General features: G+C 40.4%; 1 protein-coding gene across 1 annotated transcript in view; it reads left to right on the forward strand.

Annotated features, from left to right (window-relative positions):
- The window catches only part of GPATCH8 (G-patch domain containing 8), a 103,595-nt gene that overhangs the window by 59,417 nt on the left and 24,181 nt on the right, over positions 1-19,997 (forward strand). Inside the window, exons 4-5 of the mRNA XM_081932561.1 lie at positions 10,704-10,771; positions 18,644-18,730. Coding sequence (XP_081788687.1) covers positions 10,704-10,771; positions 18,644-18,730 — 155 coding nt within the window. The remainder of the gene's footprint in view (positions 1-10,703; positions 10,772-18,643; positions 18,731-19,997) is intronic.

A 19,997-nucleotide genomic window follows, 5' to 3' on the forward strand; every position in this document is an offset into this window, starting at 1 on the left:
GGGCATGGCAGGCCTGGGTCGTTGCCAGTTCCAGTGACCTAGGCTGCCAAACCATTACCGGTTTGGCCAAACTGGGCCGAACCGGTAGGAACCTACCACTGATGTGATCATTCCATGAGTACTTCTTTTCTGTTAGTCAACTGAAACTCAGAGCTGCGCATCCGACTTAAAATGCCTTGAAGCCCAGAGTAAAAGAGTGTCAAATCTGATACCTAGAGGCAGCATCTCAATAAGGGCCATGTGAATTACAAAGGAGGATTAAAGATTTTTGAAGCACCACAAAGTGGTCACTTTAGCAGAAAGGTATTTTGATACCAGCGGAATACATAAAGGTGCCAATTAATATCACATAGTACATATCCAATTTCAAGAAGAATTAGGCCTTTGCTATTGAACTTTTGCAAATGCAAACATACAAAAATACTTTTTCCAGAACAGCAAAGTATAAGTGGTGAACACATTCACCCTTTTGTCCTCTGGGATTCTCATCCTGTACCAGTATTCTCCAGAATATCTCACAAAATAAATTTTTGAAGGGCTAGATCTTTTCATGGTTCTTTGCGGGCTACAGAGGGCATAGTTTTGAGATCGGATGAATATGAATAAGGAACACACATGGCACCCAGACCTATCCATCATCGAAGCTTAGGCTGATTCTGAATATGTCTCTCTAATAGATTACCCAGATATCTGAGAGTGACATGAATGGTAGTCCATTTAAGGTAATTAATGACATCGGCTACCCTAGTTATAGAGTTACATGGTACCTCTAATCAATCTCTACTTGCCCCTGCCTTTTTACCACAACAGAAGCCAATCTTTTTTATATTGAATAAATAGAATAAAAAAAATCTAGTGATCAGAAGATTATCAAGTACCTTTCAAATCTGTCCAGTTACTGCTTTTGTTGAATAATTTAAGCATCTAGAATTCTCAATATATAATGTAGAAAAGCATGTATAATCTCTTATGACAATAAAAGAATTCTGATTGGAAATGTAGAAATTTTTTGTTCTATTCTTACCTCCCCACAAGAATGGGGAAAGCCCATAATCAATTTAGTAGCATCAACTTAGTAGTATCTTTTTTTTTTTGCATTTTCTTGCAACTGGTATTAAAATATTGCTTATTGCCGCTTACTGATGTGATAATACCAGACTAATATCAGAACTAATAATCATTATCATGTTGAGAAACTCTGGTAGAAGAATATTGGAGGATATTTGGTGGATAGGTTATCAGTGAGTGCAGAGTTTGAAGCAATCTGAATTAGGAGGTCCTAAATTATTTCCACAAGTGGTTAACATTAATGTTCTTTGGATTTAAAATCGGCATCTTGCTCATGGGCTAATTAAACACTTGCCTCCACATTTTTGTAGAAGAAATAGTAGAGCGTGTTGAAGGCCTACTACTACTGATTCTAATTTAGATGCTGTGGGTGGGAGACATTTGCAATGCTCCTTTTGTTCTATATTCTCATGAAGAAAGAGATAGTAAGTAATAGGTGCTCCCACTTGGCTTCAACAAGCATTTTAAATTCCTGAACACAATCCTTTTCTAATTTTTTTCTTATTATTTTTCTCATATAAAAAGCAACATAAGGTAATACAAAGTGAAATTAGAGACGGAGGGGATGTATAAAAGAGAAATTATAATTAGAAATAAGAAAAATCTCTAAAGAAACAGTTCCTGATCTATTTTACAGTAATTAAATACAAACAAATCTTCGCACCTCCCTCTTTAAAATTACTTCATGCTTCCCTTCCTCCCATATGCAACTCTTTTTAATTGGCAAATGCAAAAATCATCAATTTATAACCACAATATTACTTGTTTGATTATGTGAAATCATACTGTTGAATTCATACATCATGCCAAATCACAGTATAATTCTAAGAATCCAGTGTAAAGGAGTTATAAAACAGCTTATTAGTTGCCATACACTGCATTAACAGGCTAGGTGGATTCATCCAGCTACTGAATGAGAATTAAATCTTCAGCTGGTACAGATGTTACTAGATGTTGAGACATTTTCTTCTGAAGAAAATGGGGACCAAGATGTTTTATTTTCCTTTGATAATATAAATAGACTAAGCAATTGTCTTTGAAGTTGGTATCTATCTCTTTATTCTTGATTAAAACATTTCCTGCTCTCAAATCTAATGTGAAAAAATACTGTGAAGAATCAGTGCCTCCTGATTTCCACAAACCACCTAGTTGATGTCTAGAAGGCAAGTCCACATCTATCCTTGGATTCACATCTGTGTTGTGTCATTAATCTTATACAGAACTGGTAGAGAGGCTCTGCCTTTGGGGGTTTTTGTAGAACATTTCTTCACTCTGGTGGTAGGTAGCCTTGGTATATTTGTCAGAACAAGTACATCAAGAATTTAATATCTTTTTTGTGCCAAAAATATTTTATTCTTAAAAATTGAAATGTAACTTTTAATGTGCCTTTTTCCCTTTTGTAATTTGTATTTGCATTATCTGCTGCTCAGTGTGATTTTTATTTTTTTTATTTTGCCTTAAAATAGTGCTGCTTTATGGCATTTTTCTAAAATTATTTTAGAATATTTTTGTGTTTGTTTTAAATGGATAATATTTTTAAGTGTGACAGTTTCTATGTGTCTCCTGTAATGTTTCTTATTCTCCAAAATGTTAGTTCCATTATGTACATCATTTAGAAAGCTCATTCTGCTTCTTTAAATCCCCATTTATGTAAAAGAAATAGGAAAACTGACTCAAACCACCTCTTTTCTTCCTCCTTTTGTTTCTGTAATTTATATTTCAGATATTTGCATATATTAAAACAGGCATATAAGTATAGTCTTGGATGCTGTCTTTTAAGAATATTAGTAGAGATACTTCTGAAACTTGGGAGCAGGGGCATAACTCTTGTACATTATGCTTTTCAATCTTGCTTTGATAATTATTAGTTTAATTCCTCCACTTCTTTCTCTTGGTGGCTATTATCAAAGGTCTTCTTGCTGTGTTAAAATTGCCCTCTATATTCAATAAGACAAAACATGCATATTTGAAGCTATGGATAAAATTAGGATTTTTATAAAAGATAGTGAAAATGGATATGTTGTTAGTCACGTATATTGCATGCCAGTGACTATTTCAGTTGGGGTCATAAACTTGTGTTGTTTGTGCTGAAAGCTTTTCTGGTTTCTGGTTATACAATTTGTCAACACAGTTTATAATCCTGGCAAGATTAGCATTAAAAATAATTTTGTCTCTGAATAGTTAGGCCTATATATGCGATGTCATATGCACATTAATCCAATTCTGTAAATCACAAGCCATCAAGAGTTTTTAATCTATTTTACTTTTTTTTAACTTTTTATCGTTTGTTATATATCCTGTTTATATCCTGTTGAATCTGTTCAAGATTTAGGAGGATGGCTAGTCTGCTGGAAATCTTCTACCAAATACTTCATGCATTATCGAACCATTTTTAGGGGGAGGTAATTATTCCTACATATGTTATCAATGGTTATTACTTAACAATAATGGTAGTGCTGCTGATATCTATTTATGGATTATGTATTTCACTTTGCTACTGTTTATTAACAGCATAAATAGAATTGTAGATTAGATTTTAGTAGTTTTTTAAGCAATAGAAAATAAAACTTTTCTTTTTAAAGGCATTTTTATTATCAGAAAAAAATCCAAACAGCTTAAGACAAGTTCAGACAAGCAAGATATGTGAAAGAATTTTGAAGGCTGAGCTGTTGCAGGTGCAAACAGAACATAGATGGTGAGTTTGGTGCTAATATTTTATAAGGAAGACTATAAGAATTTGACAGGCAGTAACTATGATAAGTCAGGTTAGAATAGTGAGTGGTGTTTTTAAGTTTAAGTTAAACCATTTTTCTTTATTGTTTTTGCTTCTGTGAAAATTAGTGGATGACTTAATACAAAATTATGTGTCACCTTTCAGCATTGTTTGAATTAATTATTTGGGAAGCTTAATTTCATTCATATTGAATGAACATCTCTAAGGCTTCCTAGAAAAAATGAGGATTGCCTAACACCCCTATATGTATATAGCTCTGAACTCCTTAGAAGCAAGATTGAGCAAATGTAAGATAGCAGAAGGAATGGAAATATTATTTGTTCATCTTTTGCATCTTTGATATTTCAGAATTGGCCAGATGCTGTTATATTTACATTTTAAAAATAGGCTTGAGGACACAATGTTTTAGAACACATAACATATGTGGAAACGAAAATGTACAAGCCCTTTGGTTCTGTAATGTCTAGGAGACCTTTACTTTGGCCAAATCATTTCTTCACATTATCATGGAATTAGAATTAGCAAGTGTTCTGTTGAGAGATTTCAATAGCATGATTATTGGATTTCAAAACAGGAATGTGGGTATTTGAGTGTTCTGCAGATTGTCTTTTTATTCTTCTTCCCCCTTTTTTTGTATACAAGGGATTATGCAACTGATCCTTTGAATGTAGCTTCTTAAAACAATAGTCTGGTATTCTTTCACACTGTATTATATACAGTTATGTAAAGTTCTTGGCTTGTCTTGACTGGGGGAAAAGTAATGATGTACATTTGCATGTAAATTCAGATAACAAAGTCAATTTATATGGTAGCCTAATACTTTAAAGCTTATTTGTGAAATAATCTCCCATGAAAAAGATGGAAATTCAAAAAATCCATATTAAACTAAAATGTGAGTTTTTCAAAACTTGTGTTTTGTCTGTGGATTGATTTTTTTTTCTTTTTAAAGCACCCACACAGTAATGTTACCTGCCTGCCTTCCCTCGTCACTTATACCCTAAGTACATTATTAATTCCTTTACTTTAAACAAATGCAATGACTTGCAGCAAAGATTAATGTTAAAGAGGAAAAATTTCCTTCTCTCCTTTCCTTTACTCCATTGTGGCACTTTTAATATCATATCATTCTGAAGGATTTCCCAGATATATTTTTTCAAAGAGTTTGTGGAAAGGAAGTACACTGATTTTTGTTTTTCTAACCTTAAATTGACATCCATAATTTACACGATTGTTAGCTTTTTCCTTTGGTTTACAGAACAGTAATGATAGCAATGCAGACATCAATATATGGATAATGTATTCCATTTTGCTAGTGTTTGCTAACAACATAAATAGAACTGTAGATTAAATTGTTAGTAGAGACTCTGTGGCAATGAAAATTTAAATTTCTTTCGTTAAGGACATTTTTAGAATCAGAAAAAAACCCCATCCAAATAACTTAAGTGCTATTTCAGACATATTCTGATACTAATTCTGATACTTTCCTAAATACTATTTTAAATATAGTTTTAAAATTCATTTGATGCTTTTTATTCTGATACACTGCTTGATTCTCTAATAATTCATTGTATTTATTTAAGTTTCTTACAGATAAAAATTTCTTTCGTAAATTACTGTAAATTGTTAATGAGCATTGAATGGAGTTTAAAGATTAATAGGCAGCAGTAAAACCAATTTGTGGAATCATTCTAAAAACTTAGTTTAAAATAGATTTGTAGCCTCAAATGTCCTTCTATTTGTGAGTCTTGCTTCTTTATTTAAGGCTATACTTCATTTAATAACTCTCAAAAAATATTGATTATCTCATGTGGTACATCTTCCCCAATATTTAATAATTGAAAAATGATTAAAAATGGATTGTGAATTGATAATCTAATTTGTAAATAGACCCAGCTTTGTCTGATTTTTAGTTTAGTTGGAGACCAATGCTGTCTTGATGGGCAATTTAAGTTGGAGTGAAAACTGCAAATAAGTCCTTGTTCTATTAAATTTTCTGATAACTTTTGATACTATCAATCATACTATTCTTTCAGGTTGCCTGGCTAGGTTTGGACTTGGGGATTAGAGTCAGAAAGAGGCTAGCTTGAGGGCAGGAGATGAAATTGTACTCTTATACTGGCCTTAGAGAATTATCGCCATTTTCCATTCTAATAAACATATGAGATCAGTGGGAAAAGTTATCCCACAAAGTGCAGAGTCATTGCTTTGAGTGTAAAGAAAATAAAACTCAGTTACAAGGTAATCCTCCAAATATGACCAGGATGGAGTATCTTCGTAATGGTCACATTTCATGATAGATGTTAAATGAAGCATCTCACTTAACGGTTCCCCTATCCCAGCTCTCCGCAACACAATTGTGAAACAAACATGCAGAATGAAACAAACAAAATGTAAAAAAGTTATGATGCTTATGTAGTTACTTACCAAGCACATCTAAATTATATTAAAGTTAACTAAAATATCCTTACAAACCCCAAGATTTCTCACAACCTTTGAGCACCTCTAATATTTGGAAATTGCAGGTTGAAAAATTTGACCCACACTAAGCAGATTGCTAAGTGCAGCACAGGATTCCTCAGGGATGGTTTTGCTGCTTTACAAGGTTGCACAGCACTGCAGGAAGTTACAGAAAGTTTGTGCAGCACTGTGCAAATCCTTTTAAGGTAGCAAAATGGGGCCATTTGTCCATGGGCTGCAGAAAGCAATCGTGCCCTGCAGCCAAGCAACAAAGCAACCCATTCCAGCACTATGGAAGAGTTCAAAGCTCTTCCAAAGGTAAATGAGGAGGATGTTAAGGCCTGGTGGGGTGGGGAAATGGTTTAAGACGACAGAGAACTATTGGGGAAAAGAAATGCTTGCAGGGACCTGATATGGGGTGGGGGTAGGGAGAGGTAGTTATGGCATACAGCAGCCATAACTTGAGAGCCAGGTCATAGTAGCTTTCGGGGGGGTGGGGGAGTCATTTCAAATGACTGTTAAGTGACAGATTGCAAGTCGAGGACTATTGGTATATAAAAAGAAGCAAAACTTTTGAACCTTGGAGCAAACAAAAAAAGGCAAAATTTAGTTAAGATAGAAATTGCTTTAATTTCTAGGAATGGGTTTTCCGCCTTTTTTAAAGACACAGTAGCACTGTTTTCAAAATGTTTTTGGATGTGGGTTTCTTACTTGGATGGTCAAATTGCAGTTATAACATTTACACAAATTAACTTAATAAGTTTTTATCCTTGATTGGCAAGGAAAGTCTGGCTATTGTTGAATATAATTTGTTCACACTCAGATTAGCATATTACAATTTCTACATAGATATTGTCTTTGAAATATATTTGCATCTACTGCTAGAAGACAATGCTGCTCCTATGGTAATAATGCTAGCACAATATTTGATCAGATATTGCTCAGTTCCAAGGATTGGTTACTTCTTTCAAGGTCTGAAATGGTTTCATGTAAAAATACTCCAAATGGGTTTTCCTGTCAAGTGGGATAAGATAAATTACATTCTAAAGTAAAGCTAAGTTGACATATATATTGGACAAAACTGCCTTAGTTGTGGTAATTAGCTCCGAAACCTATCTAGATGTTTATTCCCTGCTGGAGGTATAACAGAAATGTATTCCCTTGCTTGGGTTGCCATTGCTCAATGTCACCTTTGTCTTATTTTTAATTGCTGTCTATTTTATTCTCTATTAGTCTTAATTTTTTTTTTACATTCTGTTACTACATTGAAACCTTGTAGCTCTTGACCAAAAATGGCATGAATGTTTTAATACAAATAAATAATATTAGTATAATTTATTTCAGAATAGTTTTGTATAGCCTGTAACTATGACTCTTAATATTTTATATTTTGAATGGTAAAGGACAATACTGATTATTAGAGAATGGGATAAAGGGTACACAAAGATCAAAATAAATGTATTATGTTGTAGTTCTGTTTACATTTCTTATTTTTTTGTAATATTCAACATTAGAAACTTTAAGTTATTTTTGTGAAGGCTGTTAACTAGAATTATAGTAATAGATCCATTTAGAATAGGTACTTATTTCTTTTGCTGTTGAGCTGTTTTCTGGATTTAAAAAATATCTACCATTATACCTATTATATTTGACACAGCTGAAGAAAGGATGTTGATAAGAGGGATGAGTATAGTTACTCCCTCCCTCTGTACCCTTTGCCCAATATTCAACTACTTATCTCTTGGCCATTTTAAAATGCAGATCTGCAAAACATTGGAAGATTGAATTGTATTCATATTATTGGATTGTTTGGTCAATTTCTTGAAATAGTGAATATATTTAGGGCTGATTTGCTACTGGTTTAGGTGAGGGCTCTCAGAAAAAAAAAACAGTATAGTGCACTAGGAGTTGGGGGAATATTCTGTTGTATGTTTTCATCAATTTACTAATTTTTAAGCCCCCCAGAGTTATTACCTTTTGGGGGAGACAGGCGGCATATAAATTTAATACATACACATGCACATACATACACACACACACATACATATTCTATGTAAAAGAGCCTTAATTTTCCTGGAATGTGGTTCAGTGTTTGCTTCCAACAATTTAATGTTGTTTACTATGCGGATGAGATTATCAGAAGTTTGGGGAACATTCCAAAAACAGCTGTTTCTTAGCACTTGTTACATTGCAAAACAGCCGTCCCTGCCCTCCATCTAATTTAATCTGAAAAATTATGAGTGCCGTGTTTATTAAAACTCTTAGCATTAATGTTCAATATCAGTTATATGCTGAATGCATCTTGAAAATAAATTAGTGTTATTCCACATACACTATTTTCAGAAAAAAAGGTGGCTTGGGATGGGTGGAAATCCTAGTGTCAGTCTGATTTCTCCCTCTCCCCTATAACCCCTGCCCACCTGCCTACTGCATAGGGCCTTTTTCTGCCCCTTGACAGTTTCTGCCTAACAAATGGTGTTTCTTTTTTACAGCATAATGATCCGGGACTTGTTGTGGTGATGGTAAACTTAGTGGTAATTTTTAATTTTCAGACTGAATTTACTTCTTTTTTGTCATCAGAGCACCAAATATGTTAGGCTTACTTTTCTCTGTTGTAGCCTTCATCTTTTCTGCTTGGTCTTTTCGTTTCCCTTTTTTTCCTTTCCATTTCTTCATGCACTCTTTTGTGTCTGATCCTTGTTCATTAAGGGTTTAATGCTCAAAAGGGATGTTTGTGTTAGAACTGCCAAAAATTTGTGGAGATTCACTTCAACCACCAAATCTCTAATACTGTCCAAACTTGATCTCCTCCCACCTTTCCCAAGCACATACTGATTGTTAGTAGTTACTATGACAATTCAGTAGATAATTGAAATTGAAAACATTGACTGCCTTGGGAAGCAAAAGTACTAATGTATTCTTCGTATTATAAAGGAGTCTGTCATATTCATTTGGACAGAACAAATATCATTCCTATAGACATGTAAAAATTAAAAGAAAAGTATATAATTTAAAATACAGTATTATGAATGTGGTCCTTTTGCTCAAAACTGCAGTCATCGTTTTGTATACAATTGGGCATAAATCCCCTTTGTCCCCTACCCTTCTTACTGAAAATGTGTGTGTATATATATATATCTATATATCTATATATATCTAAATAAAAATTGTAATTAAAAATGCTTTTTCACAGATGGCTAGTGTTTACAAATTTGATCACCCTACCCAGGTTTCTAAATTTGAGATACAGCAGAAATTTCTCTCTAGAAGAGTTGTTCAACCTGGAAAATGTTGAAATGTATTCCCAAATTAAATTTACATTGGGGATTAGTTTGCTTCTATTTTAATGGCACATAAAGGGCAAAACTTTATTGAAACCTCATGTTAAATATTGTGAGGAAATACAATTCCTGTTTTATAATTAAGAAATAGAAACAAAGCTAATAAGTCCTCTGACAGTAGTGAGACATGAACTCGGATTTCCCAAGTACAGTCTTGTCAGTTGGGCTACTCTAACTGTCAAAAAAATAACTATCAATTTTATTTAGAAATGCAAATACTCAAGTATTTTAAAATATTATCTGTTATGCCACATGAAGTCCAGTTTCCTTATTTCAGCACAATTCAAGCTTGGACATCTTTTGGCCCAAGGGTATAATCTATGTGTTTTTGAATGAGAGGAATATTGTTAACACCAATCCCCCCCCAAGTTTGATAAGAGGGAAGTAAATATTTTGTTTTTTCACTCAAGGTATGCACCAGATAAGGTAAGTAATTCCTTTTTACCAGTGCCCTTACATCACAACTCACAGCGCATGTTGTGATGTAAAAATAAACACCCCAAAGGCTGTGATAGTCGAAGTGCTCGTCTGCCCCATTTTGCTTTGTTTGGCTGGTTATGAGTGAATTAAAATACATATGGAATCTTCAGCATAGTTTGATTAGTTCAAAGTCAGTTTTCTTCGCAACGAGTCCTTTTCACAGCTTATAAGGAAAGAATATGGCAGTATCCAAAGAGCCCATTTTGAATCTAGCAAGGTTTTAACACAAAGGTTAATCTTCCAAAACTCTGAAATAATTGCATGTTAAATGGGTGTTGATGGACATTGGTAATCTATGATCTGACAGAATGCATTTTTCCCATTCCTCAATTTTTTTAATCTAATATAAAAATCATTAATTTTAGTATTAACTTGCTCAAATATTTGGGTTAAAAGCTAGAGGCAACAAAGAGAAAACAAGGCTAGGTCTGGCAATTAAGATATACAGACTTATGATTGTAAGCTGTGAGAATGGCTTGTGTTTGGTTCTCTGTAGCTTTCTGGTCTCTGCACTCCAAAGGCAAGATCTCTAACCAACCCCAAACCAATGTGTACAAAGCGACTTACCAGAGGATAATCATTCTGTCCTATTCACTCAACTGATAGGTCTCATTCCCTTGCAGGTAGAACAGATCCCATCCCTATCGTTGTCAAATATGATGTCATGGGCATGGGACGGATGGAAATGGAGGTAAGTGGCCCTTTCAACATATATTTTGTATCAGTCAAGATTAAGATCTGTGCATGCGTTTTAAAATCATGAAACATTGTATCTAAATGTTTCTCGAACTGATGTGCTGCTGGATTACAGTTTCCATCATCCAACCCTAAGAATTATAAGTGTTCTAATCAACGTACATAGAGGGCATCCATAAGAAAGGATCTTTGGGTCAAGGAAATAATAGTGCTTCAATATAATATAAATGAAGAATAGGCTTCAGTTTGTAGATTTTTGGCCAAGAACAAGTTTGCTGAGCTCATTACTATCAAGGCATGCTCAGAAGTAATATATGTAACTTAATGCCTGAAGAATGCAGCAGGTTTTATTTATTAGATACACTGGAACAGAACTTTCTGTTTTTCAGATATGGAACCAGATATCCTAGTATAAGATCAGAAAAGAATTATTCTGATTTCCACATAAAGAATCTCTGTCTTTAGCTAACTATCAGAGATTTGGCACAATCTGTAAAGATGCAATTTTAAAGAATCTACTATATTACTTGTAACATAAATTATCTGAAAATTGGAGCTCCTATATCCATAGATAATGGTAAAGCTTTTTAAATAGACTGCAAAACATTTGGAAGAACATTTAATGAAGGAAGAGCCTCTGAACTACCGCTCAAAAGATTGTGTTCTCTGTAAGGATTGATGTCACCTGTGCAAAGACTCCTTCATGGTATCTCAGTGAAGGTAGTCTTTGACTTACAACAGTTTGTTTAGTGACTGTTCAAAGTTACAATGGCACTGAAAAAAGTGACTTTATGAATGTTTTTCACACTTATGACCATTGCAGAATCCTCATGATCACGTGATGAAAATTCAGATGCTTAGCAGCTTGTTCATATTTATTATAGTTGCAAAATCTGGGGTCATGTGATCAATTTTTGGGACCTTCTGACAAGCAAAGTCAATGGAAAAACCAGATTCACTTAACAACGGTGTAACTAGCTTAATAACAACAATTCATTTAACAGCTATAGCAAGAAAGATTGTAAAATTGGGCCACACTCACTTAATATGTCTCACTTAGCAACATAAATTTGGGGGTCGTGAATTGCGAACTACCTGCATGTTTGTATATGTGTAGGAAGCTCCCCAAGAAACCTGTGATGAGCTAGATAGTGTAGATATGCTGTTGAAATGGCTACAGAGGGTCTTCAGGAGGACATGGAATTTTGACACTTCAACTCCTCTCTGAATAATTTGTACTGCCCTATTTTTTAAAATACAGAGAAATGCTTAAGGAAGGTGCAAGAAGTTTATCAAATCACAATTTGTTCATAGAGAGCAAGATTGTTTTCTTAAAACATAAGATGATTGAAGTTGTTGGTAAACTTAAAAAAAGATTGGGCAGAATACAATGGTGATAGTGGTTTTGGAGTTTACTCCTTCTGCCTATGCTTACTGCTGTTGCACAGACCTTGAAAATATATTTCCGTTTGGGAGAAAAGAATTTTCTCTGGTGCACTGTTTGGAGTGTCCAAGCAAGGGTTAAATTCTGTCCCACTGCCCAAGGACTGGATTGAAAATCTTTGACCACGCCCACTGGTTCCTTCCATCCTCAGTTTTTCAATTCAGTCCAAAGCCAATTGGATGTATTTAGCAACCTTAGCTGACAGAATTCAAATGCTACTTTTCCTTAGCTTAGATCTTTATTGTTTTACCATCTTTTTCAGTTAGTTAGCCTTCCTTACTTTAGCTGTTATCGTTTGCCTTGCCCCAAGAAGCCAGATTCGCTCCTGACGGAGCGGAGCGCTTCTCAGCCTCCCGGGTGGCCTGTCACCTCCGCGGTACCGCCCCCAACTGATCTTCACTGGTGGAACTGCCGGAGCCACGCCGCGTGTTCTCACTGGGTGCGGCCATCTTGGAAAGCAGTGGTGGCCATTTTGGAGGCAGTTTTTTCCCCACCTAATTGCCGCTCGTTGCTGCCGGACCTAGGACCCAGGACCCAGCGAATCCATTTCTCCCTGCAGCAGTTTCGGGCAAGCGCTTGGGCGTTCGGAGGCCTTGGCACCTGCCATCCTCCACAGCCCTTTTCCCCTGTCAGTAACAAGTTCCACCTGCGGCCTAACAGAGCCCTGCCCCTTCTCCTGACCATAGCGCCTCAGCCTAAGAGTGTGTGGGCGGAATTCACCATCTGCCTCCAGGCCCACAATTTTGTCAGACTCGGCTGTCGGTATCTCGGGCAGCATGGACACAGATTCCATTACCGAAGCTCCTGAACAAGGGCCCTCCACTGGGGTAGATAGGCCCTATAGCAGGAGGGCAGGTATGGCGGCCAGGGAAGCTATAAGGGGGATTGGCAGGCGTCCTTACTCCAAGAAGGCACCTGCCGGACAGGATAAGGTGGATGCCAGGCGCCAAAAAGCCCTAGAGAAGCAATTTGAGAAGGCGCAGAGGCAAACCATCACGGAGGCTCAAGTTCACCGTGCACCCTCCTGAGTTTCCGGGGAGCCAGGGCCTTTCCCAACCTGCTCCTCCCCCATTCTCCTGCGGGGGAGAACCACAGGCGTTCTCCTCAGATCAATCTTATGGAGGGTCCAGGTCCCCTTCCCCTTCTATTGGTCGGGGTGCAGATCTGTTTGGCTGTGGGGTAGTGGAAGAAGAGGATTCCCCGCTCCCCCTCCTTCTGTGCCCTGTGGGCCGGCCTCAAGTTCCACTTCCAGGGCAGGGACCCGCCCAGTGGAAGACCAGGGACCATCTCTCTCAGCCGAAATGAGGGAGGTGATTGCTTCCGTGATATCCCAAGACATTGCCCAGGGCCTTAAGGAACGTGCTGAAAAGTCAGGCCAGGGTCACAAGAGCAAGTCTAAGACTCCCAGACCTTACTCGTCCTCACCCTCCGTGGTTAGTGCTGAATCAGTCTCGAAGGGGGAGGATCTGGCTGAACCAGATCTGTCTGAGGACGAGGGGTTGGTAACTGATAAGCCCGCCTTTACCGGCCTGTTCAAGCCTTCTTTATTTAAGTCTATATTATACAAGGCAAAAGTCATTACTCACTCGGAGGCAACCCCCACCGTTACTCAGGAGTCTACAGACCTTGCTGACCCCAGTGGGGGTTGTTTGATGAGACCACCCAAGCTCAGGATCTGGTGCCTGTGCCTAAGTTATTCAAGACATTGTGCAACGTCAGTGGGGGCAGCCCGGGACCTGGGCGACCCCGGGGGGGGGGGTAATGACAAGCGGCTTTATGCCGTAGAGTCTGACATGGAAGATCATCTCAAATTGCCGGAGGTTGATGCTCTGGGGGAGGCCCTGACTTTTAATTCCATTCTTCCCCCAGATCTATTGGAAGGGCTCAAGGCGGAAGATAAGAGAATGGAAAGGGCCTGTCATAAGACACACCAGGCTGTGGCGTGGGCCATTAGGGCTTCCACCTCCCACTTTCTTTAGCAATGCTTCCATTGCCTGGTTGCATCACTGCTCACCCGTATTCCCCAGGGGGATACCAGGCTCTGCCAGGATGTTAACAAAATAATGCCGGCAGCTGAATACACCACAGACGCATCCCTTAACACAGCAAAGTTTGCTTTCAGAGCCATGACCGCTAACCACCTCCTGCTGGCTCTTATGACTCAGCCATTGGAACGCGGACATGAGGTCTAAATGGAAGCTCACGTCTGCTCCCTTCAAGGGTGGCAAGTTGTTTGGGGATGCCTTAAACTCTGTCCTTATTGAGAATAAGGACAAACGGAAGGTTATACCTTCTGTCTCGCATAAACCAGACCACAGAAATTCTTCCTTTCAGAAGCAGTCCTTTCAAGCCGCTGACTCACAACCTAATTCCTCCTCCATTTCTGCCTCCTTCCAACGCCCTTATGCCCAGGGCTCTGAAAGAAACCAGGGCAGGCCCCTTTTAGGGATAGGACCGTCAACAGTCCTTCTCTAGACACTCATTTCGAGGCAGATCGGCTAACAAGCTGTTCTGCTGCAACAAATGACCACCAGTCACACACTCCTATAGGGGGTCGGCTTTAACTGTTTGCAGAACGTTGGGAAACGACCACATGCACGGGTACTGCAAACAGTGAGGCTCGGCATCACCCTAGAGTTCATTTCCCTTCCCCCCGTCATTTCATCCATTGTCCCACCCGCAGGTGTGCCACCAAGAGGGGGCTCATGGAGACAGAGATTTGTCATCTGACAGAAATAAGGGCCATAGAACCGGTACCCCTGGGACAGGAGAGGGGGTGGTTCTACTCCATCCTCTTCCTGGTCCCCAAAAGCTCAGGAGAGTAGGAGGGCCATCTTGAACTTGAAGAAGCTCAACTATCATCTTGCCTACAAAAAGTTCAAGATGCAGTCCCTCCAGTCAATCCTGGGCAGCCTTCGACCAGGGGATCTGATGACTTCCATCGACTTACAGGAGGCCTACCTCCAAGTTCCGATAAGACTGGCCCACAGACAATTCCTGCGGTTTTATTATGCCGGCCAGCATTACTAGTATCAGGCTCTCCCCTTCAGCCCCGAGGGTCTTCACAAAGATACTGGCCGCAGTGGCGGCAGACTTCCAAAATCGCCCCTGAGAAGGAATGGAAAGTTTCCCTTCCACCTTCGATCGAGGTGCGGATCGCCAGCCCACCTTGAAGCATATCTCTTGATAAGAAATAAAACCCGAGAACATGTTCTAATGAAAAACAAATTTTAATATGAAAATAAAAATAAAGCCTTTCTATCTAATTCTTACATTCTGGCAAGAGCTCTGTTGCCCACCTCCTTGGCAGACGAACAGAAGATCAGAAGTCTCTGGAATGTGTGTGAGCAGGCGCAGTACATCACTTGCTGATAAGGCCTCTGACCTGCGCAATAACTCTTCAGCACGGCTAGCAAACAATTAACGCAGTGACAGCCCCATTCATCTGCAATGTTATCTGGACGACATTATGATCCAGTCATCCTACACGCAAGTGCTGTGGGACCAGAAAGTCACCATGGACTCCCTGCACTACCACGTTTTTTCCATCAACCACAAGAATGATCTCCCTCCCTCCACGAGAGTGTTACACTTGGGAGCGGTGATTGACACTTCGTCATGTCTTGTGTCCCTGTCTCCAGACTGGATTCGCAGCCTCCAAGAGTTGGTACAGCAGGTTCAATGGGCTCCCACCGTTTCCATGGTCCTGCTGTCGCAATCGCTGGGCAAGATGATTTCCTGTCTGGCAGTTGTTTCCTGGGCAAGGCTGCACGGCAGCAACTTCAGGGCCTGCGTTCGCCCATCGCCAAAAGTACTTTGCTCTCTCAGGTGGTGGCAAGCAATGATGAAGGGCTCGTTGTTCCGAGAACCCGAGCGCATGGTCCTCACGTTGGATGCCAGCCTCTTCGGATGGGGAGCTCACCTCCACAACAAGGTAGTGCAGGGTAGGTGGTCCGCCAGCGAACTCGTCTACAACATCAACTGGCTGGAGTTGAGGGCGATCTGTGCAGGTTCCAATCAGACTGCAAGGGCGCCATGTGCTTGTCCGGATGGACAATGTGGCGGCCAAAGCACACATCAATTGCTAAGGCAGCACCAGATCCAGCGCGTTGATGGCGGAGGCGCATGTGCTCGGACAGTGGGCAGAGCGTCATGTAAGTTCCATAAGAACAGAACACATATCAGGGATAAACAACATTCAGGCGGATTGGTTAAACAGGGCCACTCTGGAACAGTCGGAGTGGCGCCTGCATCCGAACCTGTTCCGTCAACTCTGTCTCAGGTTCGGCACTCCTCTAGTTGACCTTTTCGCCATTCCGGAGAACGCCCAACTTTCCCGCTTTTACACCAGGTACAGTTCACTTCAGGCAGAAGGGGTAAATGCGCTCAACTGCCCTTGGCCCAAGGGCCTGCTTTATGCCTTCCCGACCTTGCCTCTACTTCCTCGAGTCATCAGGAAGATTCTGCTGGAACAAACGGAAGTGCTGCTGGTGGCCCCCTACTGGCCACGAAGAACTTGGTTTGCCGACCTCACCAACCTCTCGGTTAGCCAGCCTTGGAGAATTCCCCAGGAATTGGTCTCCCTCAGCCAGGGGGTCATACAACACCCAGAGCCCCAGTGGCTTAATCTGACTGCCTGGCACTTGAGGGGGGTCTCCTAGCTCAAGCCAACTTCTCGAGACAGGTCATTCACACCATCCAGGCGGCCCAGCTTCCTTCCACCATCAGAATTTACAGGCCAAGTGGTCTGCCTTCTCCACCTGGTGCGGCTCACATCACCTGGAGCCACTTTCTGTGTCTCTCCCACAAATACTGGACTTCCTCCAAGAGGGATTCGATAAAGGACTAGCTCCAAATACTTTACGATGCTAAGTTGCTGCACCAGCCACTGTGATATCTGTAGACTCTTCCCAACTGCTCAGCCGTCACCCCAGCATACGGGCCTTCCTTAAGGGCACATCGAACCTGCGGTCGCAGATGATCCATCGATACCCATCCTGGGACCTCCCTGTTGTTCTCAGGGCTCTATCAGAACTACCATTTGAACTTCTCTGCTCTTCTTCCATCAGGCACCTTTCCTTCAAGACAGCCTTCCTCGTCGCCATTACTTCGGCGAGTAGGGTGTCTGAACAGGCTGCCCTGTCAGTCAGGGAGGATTTGTGCCTCATCCATAGGGACAGGGTCATTCTCCGGCAGGATCAATTCCTACTTTCACAGGAGCTCGTTCTCCCAAACTTTTGCCCGAGGCCCTCGCACCCTAGAGAACACCGTTGGCATATCCTTGACGTGCGGAGAGCATTGAAGCCATACATCAAGTGTACATCCTTCCGACACTCAGAGGCCTTATTTATATCGTTTCAACCAGTGGCCATGGGCCGGAAGATTTCATCTTCCACCATCAGTCGCTAGCTCAAGGCTTGTATCTCCCTGGCCTATGAACACCAGGGTAGGTCTACACCTCCCAGATTGACAGCGCACTCAACCCAAAGCACAGCGACTACCACAGCCTGGGCTACCCAGGCCTCAATTGAGGAGATCTGCAAAGCCGCAACCTGGGCAACGCCATCCTTATTTGTTAGGCACTACAAGCTGGACAAAGGTGCCTCTGCAGATCTGCCTTTGGAAGACATGTCTTGCAGAGCGTAGTTTCTGCCGAATCTTGATGTAGATTGTGGACCTCATTGGAAGCACCCACCCTAGTGACATTTTGCTTGGGCATGTCCCTTGCTTGGACACTCCAAGCAGTACACCGGAGAATGACCATTGACTTACCTGAAGGATCATTTTCGGTGCACTGCAGGAGTGTCCACTCCTGCAGGAGTGTACTGCAGGAGAACGCTATTGGCATACCCTCAAGGTGTGGATATTATTTCCAGGATGTCGTGCTTTTCTGTGTGAGGATACTTTGCCAGTTGGACAACCATCTAAGATGGACCATGCCTTCATTGAAAAACCGAGGATGGAAGGAGCCAGAGGGTGTGGCCAAAGATTTTCAATCCAGTTTTTGGGCAGTGGGACAGAATTTAACCCTTGCTTGGACACTGCTGCAGTGCACCTAGAATGACCCTTCAGGTAAGCCAATGGTCATTTTCATGTAGTCATAGGAAAGAAAAATGAGATTATATTTTTAATTGTCAGTGAGTGGCTTTGTACTTTGTACTTTGCAAAAAATTTCTTTGGAGGGTAGAGTAGATTTCTACTGCAAAAAAGGTTGGTCCTCTTTTTGGGCTCCAAAATAGATCAGATTTTCTTGAAATAAAATGTCTCCTCTAGAGATTTTTAGCATGAGTAGTTTACATTGTACATTTTTATTTATCTTGCAGATGAAGTAGATTCTTTGAGATAATAAGATATATTATTATTTATTAATATTTCCTGCTCACTGAGTTTTAATGCCCAATGTGTATGTACTTGATTTGACAGCTTGATTATGCTGAAGATGCCACAGAAAGAAGGCGGGTCTTGGAAGTGGAGAAGGAAGATACTGAAGAACTCAGGCAAAAATACAAGGTACTTTCTGCTGAACTAATTAAAGAATCATGGAGAATTTTTCATTGCATGGTGGTCTATCCTTATCTAAAGCATCTCAGTGTAGAATAATATCTGTAAGATACAGATTTTATAAGCTAGATTAACCTAAGATTCTGTGATATGACAAGATGCATGCACCATCACCTAATGTAGGAATAGGCAAATTTGCAATCTGGGATGGTTGATAACTTTGTGACATTATCAAAAGGATGGATATAATTTCTTGAAGGGAGTTGCCATAGTTTTTCATTTTTTAGTGTGTTATTTATTTATTTATTTATTTATTTATTTATTTATTTATTTATGTATGTATTTATTTATTTATTTATTTATTTATTTATTTATTTATTGGATTTCTAAACCGCCCCCTCTCCCAAAAAGGGACTCGGGGCGGTGTACAGTCAAATGCAGATAAAAATACAATAATATAAAACAATTAAATACATTTGGATGGAGGAGATAAGGCTGTACAAGAAATAAATATACTATAAAAACCCTAAAAACATCCCCAATTAAAATACCCAGACCCAATTAAGATATATCCCCGGGAGGTAAAACTAAGAGAGTGCCAGGCCAGCTGATTGAAATAGGTGAGTCTTTAATTTTTGACGAAAGGAACGGAGGTCGGTGGTAGTTCGAATATCAGGGGGGAGGTCATTCCAGAGGGTTGGGCCCATCACAGAGAAGGACCTACTCCTAGGTGTCGCCCGCTGGCATTGCCTAGCGGACGGCACCAGAAGGAGTCCCTGTGTGAGCGGATAGGTCGCAGGGACGTGTGTGGTAGGATGCGATCCTGCAGATAACTAGGTCCTATGCCATGGAGCGCTTTAAAGATGGTAATCAATACCTTGAAACGCACCTGAAAGGCCACAGGTAGCCAGTGCAGCTCGCGCAGGAGAGGTGTTACGTGGGAGTAACGTGTACTCCCCATGATAACCCGTGCGGCTGCGTTCTGAACTAACTGCAGTCTCCGGATGCGTCCCAAGGGAAGCCCCATGTAGAGGGCATTGCAGTAGTCCAGGCGAGACGTCACCAGCGCATGAGTGACCGTGCGCAGGGCACTCCGGTCCAGTAGGGGGCGCAATTGGCGCACCAGGCGAACCTGGTGGAACGCCCCCCTTGCCACGGCTGCCACATGGTCCTCCATTGACAGCCGGGCATCAAGGAGGACGCCCAAATTGCGCGCCCGCTCCACAGGGGACAGTTGTTCGCCCCCTATGGCCAGCGATGGTGTCAGCTGGCTGAA

This window comes from Natrix helvetica (genome assembly GCF_964273705.1).
Source record: "Natrix helvetica genome assembly, chromosome: Z".
NCBI lineage: Eukaryota > Metazoa > Chordata > Lepidosauria > Squamata > Natricidae > Natrix > Natrix helvetica.